The following is a 10,985-nucleotide window of genomic DNA, read 5'->3' on the forward strand; positions in this document are numbered from 1 at the left end:
TGATTGGACCCTGAGATGCATAATTGACGTTTCCAGGCACACTTTGCTTCGCGCAAAGGCAGCAACCGACTTTTCCTTTTTCCTTATTAGAAAACGCGACACAAGTAGTAAATAAGTAGTAATAATTATAACGAAATGAGTGAATTGTTCCTGAAAATATCGAAGCCTCAATCACTCACACCTGGCGCACCATGCATTTTACCGCATTGATCACGCAACTGAGCTTTACGAAGAGACCAAACTGTTACATACATTTATCTATTCATCAACTTATGCTATGGGAACTAATTATTGTGATTCTATTATGCAAATTATGGCAATGCCACTGCCGGGAAATGAAGAAAACATTCAAAATCCAAGATCATAATTCACACAGTCTGACGCCTAAAATGGTTTAGCGTAGGCCACAGAGATACGGATACGGACTCACCCTCAACATCATATCTCATATAATCATTCCTGAGATTGAGACACTCTTGTCATCCACTGCCTCAGTGTATCAGCTAACACTCCGGGCAACGCCTCGACATCCCTGAGCACCACGTAGAACTCAAAGGGGAAAGTGTCGAGGTATCGCTGCATCTCGAGCTTCATCTCGCCATTGACGTTCTTGTACTCGACCGTTTGCATGGATAGGATGCTTGGTCGCGAAGCGGAAGCAGTGCCAGCAGGAGCTGTAGAGGGCGCAGTAGTTTGATGCAAAGAATCGACAATAATAAAGACAATCATGACCCGTTCTTCAAGAGCTCGCCTCAGTAGCCTTTTCAGCCGTGCGTGGTCTTGGCAGACGCCGTCAGAGATGATGATTTGCAATTGCCACAAGTCAGGCGCGGTAGCACTCATAGCGGCACCATTCCTCGCCTCGCTCAAGTATCCCAGAGTTCTCTCCACCAGACTAGCCACATCGGTCTTCTGTTGGTCGAACTTGAAGCTCGACATGATTTTGGCGCCGTCAGCATCTGTGAAGCCGCCTTCCTTGAAGGGATGCAACATGTCGACAGACTCTCCAAATTTAGCGATACTGACCTGGCCGACTTCGAGTTTATTCATTGCTTGAGAAACAAGGGCAAGGGTTTGGTAAGCGAGATCGACAGAATGAGATTCGGACATTGATCGAGAGTCGTCAAGACTGAGAAGGACTTGATACTCTCGACGTGAGGGCTTTGTGCGACGAAGCCAGATCTTGTCCTTGGTGTACTCGGATGCGATATACGGGATGATCTTGCGCATATTGAGGCGCTTGCCTGTTCGAAAGTCACCTTGAAGACGAGTGGCAAGTGTGGGTTCGAGAATGAGACGGAGCTGTTCGCAAAGAGCATACGATAGGTCGCTCGTCATAGTAGCGTAACGACGCCAAAGATCTTCAGCAGCAGCCACTTCATTGGTAATGGGAGCAGGGTCGAGAATATTGAGATCAGGCTCATCGACATTGTCATCGGCGGGTATCTCTCCTCGCTCAACACCCCCCTCGACTTCTTCATCGACGTCCATTCCGTCGTCTACAACTTCGCCAGCAGGCTTGCCACTAATGTCTGCCTGAGTCAAAGCCTTTTCAGTCTGTTCCTTCTCATTATCAGATTCCCCTCGAGTCTGGTGGCTGGAATCTGCCGGCTTGTGGTCTCTGGCTTCTGTTTCGACGTCCTTCTCTTCGGGACCATCTTCCATCGCTTGTCTTTCCTCTCCTGTCTCTTCCTCATCCACGATCTTCAAATCTTCCAGCTTCTGTCTCTCTTCATCGCCGGCTTTACCAAGGGCCTGCTGGTCGTCTTCCTTCGCTTCATCCTCTTTGACGTATTCAACTTGACCAGAAGTTTCTTCGGGAGCCCGTTGGTTGTCTGAGGGTTGCTCTTCTCGTTCTTGTTGAGAAAGGATCTCGTCATGTCGACGTCGGATTTCCTGAAGGATATCGCCAAGACTACGTGACAACTGTGGTTGAGATTGATTATCGCTAGGAAGAGGGGCGCCAGCAGAATCCACAGGTCCGTCAGCTTGTTGCTGATCAGAAGTGGAGGTCTGCTGCTGTTGAGATTGGGGAGCAGCTCTGGGAAACATCGTTAGAAGACGTATGTCGCCGAATGAAGAGACTTGACTCACCCGTCCTGGCCTTGCGCATCTGCCCCGATCTCCTCTGTTTCTCCTTCTTCCTCCTTCTTCTCCTCTTTCTGTCTATCACTGTCCCCTTCTAAACCACCGCCAACACCTTTACCAACTTCAGACTCTTGGGCCTGTTCGTTGGCAGCTGAAAGGTCGGCGTCTTGGCCCATCTGTGCTTCCTCCTCTGTCTCATCTTCACCATGAGCAGTTGCGGCAGGAGCTTCTTCGACCTCTTCTCCTTCATCCTCATTCGTTCTATCGATTTCCTCTCCTTCCCTGTCTTCGTCATTCTCCTCATCGCCATCGATTGACATGCCCATATCATCATCAAGAATTTCCTCTTGGTCTTGACCGTCTTCTAGACCGTCGTCGTCGAGGTTTAGGTCTTCAGGCAAGTCAAGTGTATCGCCTTCTGGCACTGAGGCTTCTTGCTGATCCTGACCAACGGGTTGCTCCTCCCCTTCTTCATTGCGTTCTTCACCCATGACTTCTTCATCCTCGAGCTCTTCCCCCTCTTTCCCTTCTTCTCCACCTTCATCTTGCTTTTGCCCGCTCTGGTCTTCCTCTTGCGCTTCCTCTCCTTGCTTCTGTTTCTCATTGTCCTTCTTTTCCTTTTTCTCGTCTTCCTTCCCTGTCATTTCAGACTCTCCTTCTCGGTCTTGGGTCTGTTGGTCCATCAGCTCATCACTCTCCTTCTTTTCTTCCTCCTTTTGTTCCTCTCCCCAGAACTTCTCATCGACTGCTCCAGGGTCTAAGGGGTCCACGTCCCCGACGTGCTCGTCATGATCTTCTTCCTCCTCTTCTTCATCGCCACTTCCTTCCTCCTTTTCTTTACCTTCACCCATCTCACCCTTGAAATCTTCGTCCATACTGAAAGCATCATCTTCTTCGCCACCTTGTTCTTCCTGCTCTTCTTCCTCTTCACCCTGAAGACCCTCCACTTGAGACTCCTCCTTGATCTCCTGGCTTACATTCTTTTCACCCGTACCGGCACCCATTCCAGTACCCTCAACCATATCTCCATCCTCTCCTTCACCGCTGTCACCTTCTTCTTGTGGTTTGCAGAAACCTTTTTGAGAAAGGTCGAGCACAACCCGCCCAACAACGTAGCACAACTTATATGTCGCTTTGACCGTGTGGATATGCGCACTGATGGACTGAATGTAAGTTTGGATGAAGATTTCGAGGAAAGGAACAATTCGAGAAAGGCAATTAGGAACAAAAGGTGAAGTCGTGGAGGCGAGTGCGGTGGTGAAAGAAGAAAGACGTTCGATAACATCGACGATGCGTAAAGACGTGATCATGACATTCTGTTGCTTGAAATCCGTCGGAATATGGGGATATTCGTCGGCATTTACGTCGGTGATGACATTGGACTTCATCTGTTGGGCAACCACCAGTAATGCCTGTACGACTTCGTCGCTCTTAATCCATAATGGGCCCATATCGCCTGAGATACTGTAAGAAACTGACGGCTCGGAAGTTTGTTGAACCATATCAACTACTGGATCGAAAAGATGCTTAAATTCAGGTTGTGACGAGGCTTGGGATTGGAAGCGATCGAGAAGTTTAATGCGAATGCGTGAAGCCGTCTTCAACAAGGTATACTCCTCTACAATCTCATCAGCGTTGTCATCAAAACCAATTACCATTATTCATGTGCTTACCATTAGTGAATAATAGACATTCTGACCTTCCGACGGATTCTAGGGTCGTCGCCAAGGCCCGAATAAGTAGACTTGACTCCTGTCTTAACTCACGCACGGAGATAAGGTCATCTGGCAGACACTGGCGGCCTTGCAATCCTCGAAATTGGCGCACACCGTCTTCAATCTCTCGAAGCGCACCGTCGATTTGGCACGCCCAGGATTCAGTGATTTGCAGAGCATTCAGAACAGATTGCCCACCAATAACGGAAGTCGATCTCGCGCAAATATTTAATCTTTCAAGAATGGCGTACAGCTTCGACAGGGGAGTAATATGGCTGACAATTCTGATAGACGGTGTTAGCAATAATCAATCGCAGATGAAGGTAATGAATAGCTTACCGAGCGCGTTCATTCAACGAAGAAGCGTAAATTGACTCCACAAAACCAATACCTCGCTGCAGATCTTGCGATGCAATATCTGGGTTGTGACCGTTGAAGGCGGCCCTCATGGCGGACATCAAAATTTCCAACCGATGATGGTAGTTTTCCACTTTTGCAGCTCCAGTAGTATCAAATGATGAAGGCATACATTCAATTGATACAGGAAGCTGAGTCGCTAACCACGCACTCGATTGCTGACGACTCATTTGATCGGCACGAACGTTCTGTGAGAATCCGGAAGCGCGCAGAGCTTTCAGCATGTCAGCATAGGCCTTCCGCTTGCGGCTGGCCAAATTATTGACGACCTTTTCATTCTCTTTGGTAAGGGCTGAAGGAGTCTGCTTGGCAAGTGAGCTAGCAGTCTCGATAATGTCAACGGCCATCGAATCGACTAGAGACGCCGTAGCACCGGTAATGGTATCGCGAAGCTTGAGGTGAACTTGACCATAGCGATCAAGGGTCTCTTCTAACCGTACAAGGACATCAGGAACATCAGGACTGGCCTCTTCCCTGTCCTTCAATGAGCTTGAGGTTAAAGTAGTGATACTGATGAAGAATGGAGGCGGCGGCTCTGACGAAACAGGAGTTTCTTGAGGCACGATCCGGTTCAATTCGCTCATTAATGGTGCTATAGGTTGTCGAAGGACGTCCCTGAACTTGCGAATGCTGCGATGCAAAGCCTTGTGAGATTTTTGCGCACTTGCTTTGAGAGCAAAGACGTTGACGTCCTTCCAGCTTGCTAACTTCACGAAGTCCTTGACGGCCTTGTCAATGACAGCACGCTGGCTGGCCATGGCATCTGATATTCTAGACTCGAAAAGGCGAGCGTTTGCAATCACATTGTGCAACATAGTCGCAACCTTGCCAAGAACAGCATGGTGGATCGATAGTTCAGAAGCCATGCGTTGGAAACAAGATAGGAGGTCCAAGCGAGGAGTGAAAAGACCGTATGTGCTGCTGTTGATGTATGTGGACACCATTGGCAGTACTTCTTCTATGTGCTTTCCGGCGTCGTTGCTGCCTATAGGCCCATGGATGAGGGCACCATACAACCGAAGGGTCCACTCATTGTCCTCTGACGCATAATGCTCAGCCTGATCATCCAGCAGTCTTGTCCACGAGACCAACTCTAACTTTCTCCATTCGATAATGAGCTTTGAAGTCTCATCTCTGAAGGTGGACAATGAATTTTCTCGGTTAGCATACGCTTCCCAGTCTTCGGTGTGAATGAGAAGTTGCTCCATTGCAATAAGTATTTTGGCGACAGGGCTGCGAGTATCGAGAGTAAGAATGCGTTCACAGCGGTCACGAATATGGACCAAGACCATTTGTTCTGGCCATTCGTCGATAAGAATACGCAGACGCTTTAACAAGCGAACAACAATATTGTGGGCTTTACGGGCCTCGGGTTCGTTGGGGGAAAGATAGAAGTTGGGTTGCGAAGGTGACGTTCTGACATCCGCCAAACGTCGATGCAACGTGGAGATTTGGAAAGCCAAACTAGAGGCGTCAAGGCGCTCATCGAGAGCAACGGGGTTGAAATTGGTATGAAGAGTTTCATCAATCATTTGCTTGAGCAGAGAGCTTGACGTTGACGAACTTTGTCCGAAGACTTGCCTGATCAGGGCATTGAAAGAAGCAACATGAGATGGTTGGAAGCCTTTCTGATTCTCTTTGTTAAGATGAAGCTCTTTCTGTTTTGGCAAGGCGTCTTCTGCTCCGGCATCCTCATACTGGGGGAAGAGCTCAGCGAATTCCTTGGCTTCTTGCTCTTCGTCCGATAAGACTTCGATATCAGTCTTCTTTACTTTATAGAGACTCTCCGCATCTTGAGCTTCCTGTTGCTCTCGCAAACGGATTGCACTCCAAATTTGGTAGAGACGATCAAGTCTTTGAGCTAAACGTGGGACACAATAGATCCTGCTTTGCGTCGTGTTCAACTCATACAAGTATGCTGACGCGGCAAGCAACTCGGTTGGTACGCCGGTTGCTTGATCGACAGGCGAGTCAACAGAAAGCTTCTGAAGTTGTTTCACGCCGCGCGCGAGAGGGAACGTAACGGCGAGAGGCACAGTAGAGTCCGGACGGCTACCGCGAAGCTGAACGTCTCTTGCAATTAGCCGCAAACCAAACTTGCCGAAAAGAACGGCAGTGACCACAGGATGGACGAGGTCGGACATCTCTGAATAGGTTGTTGAGAGGCGTTGAATAAAAGCGGAAGAACCCAGCTGGAAATCTCTTTCCCGTGACATAGCTTGTATGTGAGTATCTTGCAAAGCAGAGATCAAAGAACACATATGTTTCCTGTCATACAGGTCGGAAAGGAAAGCATGTACCTCATTGAAGAGGTAAGAAAGCTTCAAGACATCAGAAGCACGTTTAAGATTTGGTCCGAGGGATTCCTCCTCCTTCTCGAGAACTGAAGCACGGCCCATAAGGTCGGCCACAAGCTTGGAGTCAATTTTGCCTTTCAAAACCATCTCTTTAGCCGTCAGGGCTGCCAGCTCTTCTTTTACCAACGCCAGATGCTCAGCGATTACTTCACCTTGCAAGCCACGGCGAACACCAGGATCGATTGGAATGTTTGTAACGTACAAATCCAGGAGAAACCGGGATAGAGCTAACCATACTTGGCCTATGTTGGTTAAATCATGAGGCCGAAGACTCGCCTCTGAGAATGCAGGCGTAATCCATTTGTGATATGATTGGTGCAAGAAATGAATAGCTGGATTATCGATAGATTTATCGAGGGCATCTTCAACAGAAGCCATTGAGGTCGGGGTAACCTGCGTCGCCAAGCAGGGGACACCGAAAGCAGATAAAATCTAAATGACGATTAGAAAACCTGCGTTGCACGTATTATCACATTGGCTCACAAGGCTTAAACAGTGCACAGCAAGATCGAGAGTATTCTTTCTACGAGAATCCTTGTTTTCTGCGTCAAACAAGATAGTCTTGACAGAAAAATTCAAAGCTTGATCCTGATCCGGTATCTCTGCCATGGTAACGGTTTCAACAAGGCTAGGAGATGATCAGCTCTTACAGGACAGATCTTGAGGGATAGGCGAACTTACCCAAAGCGCAATGTAGATGATAAACGTGCGGGTTTGAACAAATCCGCTGGGCCAGAGAGGATACCTTCACTGCAGTCTGAATGGTCCCAAATCCCTTTCATCCAGCCTGAGAGCGCCTCAAATAATGCTGCAGGCGAGTGAGTGGGGCCTAAGCTGTTCTGCAAGGGCAACAAGGACGACACTTTGACACTTATGTCCTCAAGCAGTATTTTCAAGACATCTTGGGAGTTTTTCTACAGACACAAGACATAAGCCTACAGCAGAGCTGTACAACTTTGACAACTCACATTACAAAGGGCTTGAAGTTTCAGACTGTCCGTGATGGGCCAATTTGTCCATCGTCCGCTGACCTTTTCTTTCATCTCCTTTCTCGACGTTGTCAACAAGGACGTGAGCTCCTGGATTATCGTACTTTCTCGCGGTGTATCACCGAGAGTAGCGAAAGCCTGAAGGATTGAATATTTCATATCTGTGCCATGTTAGTTGCAATCATTCCTTACCAGAGAAACTCAGTGTGGTCGCTTACGAGGATCATACACGTCGTCTGCCAACGAAGTCAGCTTTACCAAATCTTCACTGCTTCCTTGGTCACACGTTTCTCTGAAAAGTGACCATATCTCTGTCTGACCCAAGCCTGTTGTAAGCTGCACTGTTTTCGCCAAGTTCTGCAGCTTGTCCAAAACTGGACAAAGTGATGTGATACCCTCAGTGTCTTGTTCGATCCAGCGAGCAAGAAGCTTCGTAGATGAGTAATCAAAGACAGACGATTTGGCGTGACTAATCATGAGAAGCACGTAGACAAAGACCCGATCAAGGCGTTGCAATAAATGGGGCGATTCTGAAACGAGCGAAGCAAGACGAGTCTGGACGATCTCGAGGAATGATATAATGAAAGGATAGACATCGCCACCAGCTTGCACTTTTGGCCTGGAAGGTCCTCGCCTACTCGAAACAGCAGACAAGGCAAGGATTGTCTTCGCATGAGCTGGATCGGCTATCCAGGATTGAAGGTGTCTAAGCTGAATGGCACCACGCAAAATGGTTTGCAAGACTGTATTGATAGCTCCCCGTCGTTGAGAGACGGCGCGGATGTTAGGATTCAGTGTAAGATCAACAGGCTACTCATGATTGGTCAACATAAAATACTTGATGAGTCAAGAAACTCACCATAGCTCCGACAAAGCCCAAGTCTAAGCGCTGCAATGAACAAGCTTCCACAGCATGACTCCTGCAAATTTCATCCAGTCGCTGATAGGAAAAATATTGCGACAGTACAGAGTACCCTTCACCAACGGAGCCTGTAAGAGTGTGGCTGAATCGTGGGAGGTAAGCAAGTCCACCTTGGCTTTGTAAAGATATGCTGCTAGCGACAGCCGATGAGATAGGATAACCTTCGCTTTCGTTTTTCACAGTCGACTGAAGAACAGTCAGTTCGCGTAGGACAGAATCATCTGCCAAAATCAAAGGCTGCCTTTTTACAGATTTGGACATTCCTTTCCCATCAAGGAACAACTCTAACCCTCGGTTCCTCATGGCCCTTGACAACTCTCCATAATGTGGGTCGTAAGTCATAAAAAGCCGGAAATCTTGATGTGGCCGAAGGACTTCAGGGCTACCGGTAGACGATCCCTTTTCGCTCAAAACTAGCACTCCATTGCTTTCGCAGAGACTGTTTAATCTGTCAAGGACAGATGCACTGCAAAGGTTGGCGTCGGAAATAAGGTACCACCCGCCATTTTTGATCGCATGAATGAGTTCACCGTCAACCCATGCAAAGCCCATTGCGTTGGGTCCGACCTTTATGAGGCTATCTAAAGACTGCCGCGCTAAGCTCACGTCGATGAAAGAGGACAATTCTGAGAGAATTGCCTGAGAGAGTGTGCTAAACGCATCGAGGGTTTCCACATTGAAAGATGCCTGGCATTGCTCTCTGATGACGGCGAGATCTTCAAGGCGACGCAATATGGCCGGCTGAGCGTCTGAGACCTGAGTAATGAGGTCTGAAACGTTGCCGAACACGGAATTCAAAAGTCGACTGACGTCTTGTTGTTCGAAGCTACCAAGAATCTCCGATGTATCAACGCCTGGGTGCATAGCGAATTCGCCCAATAATCTGCCGGCACCCTTGGCAAGCCCACGAATAAGACCGCGCTTCCCCGCACCGCTATCACCCGCTAAGATGACCAGCCAACCCAATTCGATACCCTTCAAAATAGATTCAGCAATATCGAGGTGGTGATGTGGGAGAGTAACGTCGACTGATGGATTACTGCCTCGAGAGACAATGGAGTGGCCAACTTGCATCCATGAGGGAGAAATTGAAAAAAAAGGACGTGTTGAATCGACCTCGTGACCAAATACTGAGTGGAAAATATCGGTAACAGCTTGACGATCACGTTCATTACGGAAACGTTGTCGATAGACCATCTGGAAAAATTCCGCTGGATGGTCGGTTCTCTCTAAACCATTTTTTTGAGAGAGCAAGCTGAACCATCTGAACAAATCCCGCAGATTGAATTCCCAAGGACTCCCTTCGCGACCGATCACTCGAGTAATCATTGTTTGGATACGCATAGTGTCATTGAATGAGATCATCTTCTCAATAATGTTGGTAGGCATAGGAAGGAGATTGCGGCAGATTATCATAAGATCCTGAGCAGTATGCTCTTGAAGATAGACTTTGGTGAAACGGTTGAGAAAAGATTTCGGCAACCCTTTACGCCCGCCACCTTGTTGCAAAGGATTCTGGGCAGCAAATACCCGGAAATCTGGGTGGCGACTAAAAGATCTGCCCAACTCAGGGATATAAACAGTACCTCGATGGTCGAGTACGGCATTAAGACCTTCGAGAACTGTCTGGGAAGCAAGGTTCATTTCATCTAGGAGCACCCATTCTCCCTTTTGCATTGCCTCGAGGAATGCCGCGTCCCGCCACTGGAATTCACCAGGTTTTCCTCCTTCAACAGGAAGATCGGAACCGAAAAGGTCAATGAGATCAGTCTGATCAGACAGATTGATACGGTGAAGATGATAACCAGCGACACCAGCAAGTGCCGATACCAAACTTGTCTTACCAACACCGGGACTGCCTTCCAGCAAGATAGCTTTGGGAAGCTGACAGCCGCGGACTAGGCGCATGGTGTTGAGGGCTGTGGTCGGCGCTTCAAAACGGAAGTTTGTAGACTTTGAAAGCATGGATCCTCGAGGAATAAGGAAGCCAGCGATGGAAACCGCATCCTGGGTGATTTTAACCTCAAGATTTCTCGAAACAAGGTAATCCATCCCAAGGCTCGCAGCCAGTGTATCGAGCTGCGCCAGACAGTCTTTGCGAAGGGTTTCAATGGAGTTGCTAGACATCCCTGCTACTTGTGGGAGAGATTCAAGACCGTCGATTAAAACCATCTGCCCTCCATGATGCTGTTATGTGATTAGCATGGGATGTACGGACACAAGCGGTTGACCACAACTCACGAAGACTTGAGGTACACTAAGACCTTTAGCGTATGAGTCGTTTCCAAAGCTGACCCAGGCCTGCATTTGTTAGTAATTTCTTTTTTAATATGTTAAAGAACGCACTAGAATATCTCGTAGCCCTAAACCTGAAGAATCCCCTAATTTTTTACCAAACCACAAAAAGTAGTCCAAAATTAGAGGCCCACATTGCCGTAGATTCTCATGTTTCCAGGACTGATTAATGATTTGTAACATATCTCCCCTGTCATTTAAT

The 10,985-nt window shown here is 48.0% G+C and overlaps 1 protein-coding gene across 1 annotated transcript in view; it reads right to left on the bottom strand.

Annotated features, from left to right (window-relative positions):
• Positions 1-229: 229 nt before the first annotated feature.
• CNJ01380 (midasin, putative) overlaps positions 230-10,985 on the bottom strand; it is a 15,952-nt gene continuing 5,196 nt past the window's right edge. The window contains exons 5-16 of the mRNA XM_024657948.1: positions 10,835-10,985; positions 10,730-10,789; positions 8,426-10,675; positions 7,785-8,376; positions 7,546-7,727; positions 7,259-7,491; positions 7,061-7,205; positions 4,143-7,009; positions 3,762-4,087; positions 2,095-3,706; positions 431-2,041; positions 230-384 (exon numbers count right to left, since the gene is read on the bottom strand). The exon at positions 10,835-10,985 is cut by the window's right edge and continues 2,262 nt beyond it. Coding sequence (XP_024513671.1) covers positions 454-2,041; positions 2,095-3,706; positions 3,762-4,087; positions 4,143-7,009; positions 7,061-7,205; positions 7,259-7,491; positions 7,546-7,727; positions 7,785-8,376; positions 8,426-10,675; positions 10,730-10,789; positions 10,835-10,985 — 10,006 coding nt within the window. The 3' untranslated portion in view covers positions 230-384; positions 431-453. The remainder of the gene's footprint in view (positions 385-430; positions 2,042-2,094; positions 3,707-3,761; positions 4,088-4,142; positions 7,010-7,060; positions 7,206-7,258; positions 7,492-7,545; positions 7,728-7,784; positions 8,377-8,425; positions 10,676-10,729; positions 10,790-10,834) is intronic.

This window comes from Cryptococcus neoformans (genome assembly GCF_000091045.1).
Source record: "Cryptococcus neoformans var. neoformans JEC21 chromosome 10 sequence".
Taxonomy (NCBI): Eukaryota; Fungi; Basidiomycota; class Tremellomycetes; order Tremellales; family Cryptococcaceae; genus Cryptococcus; species Cryptococcus deneoformans.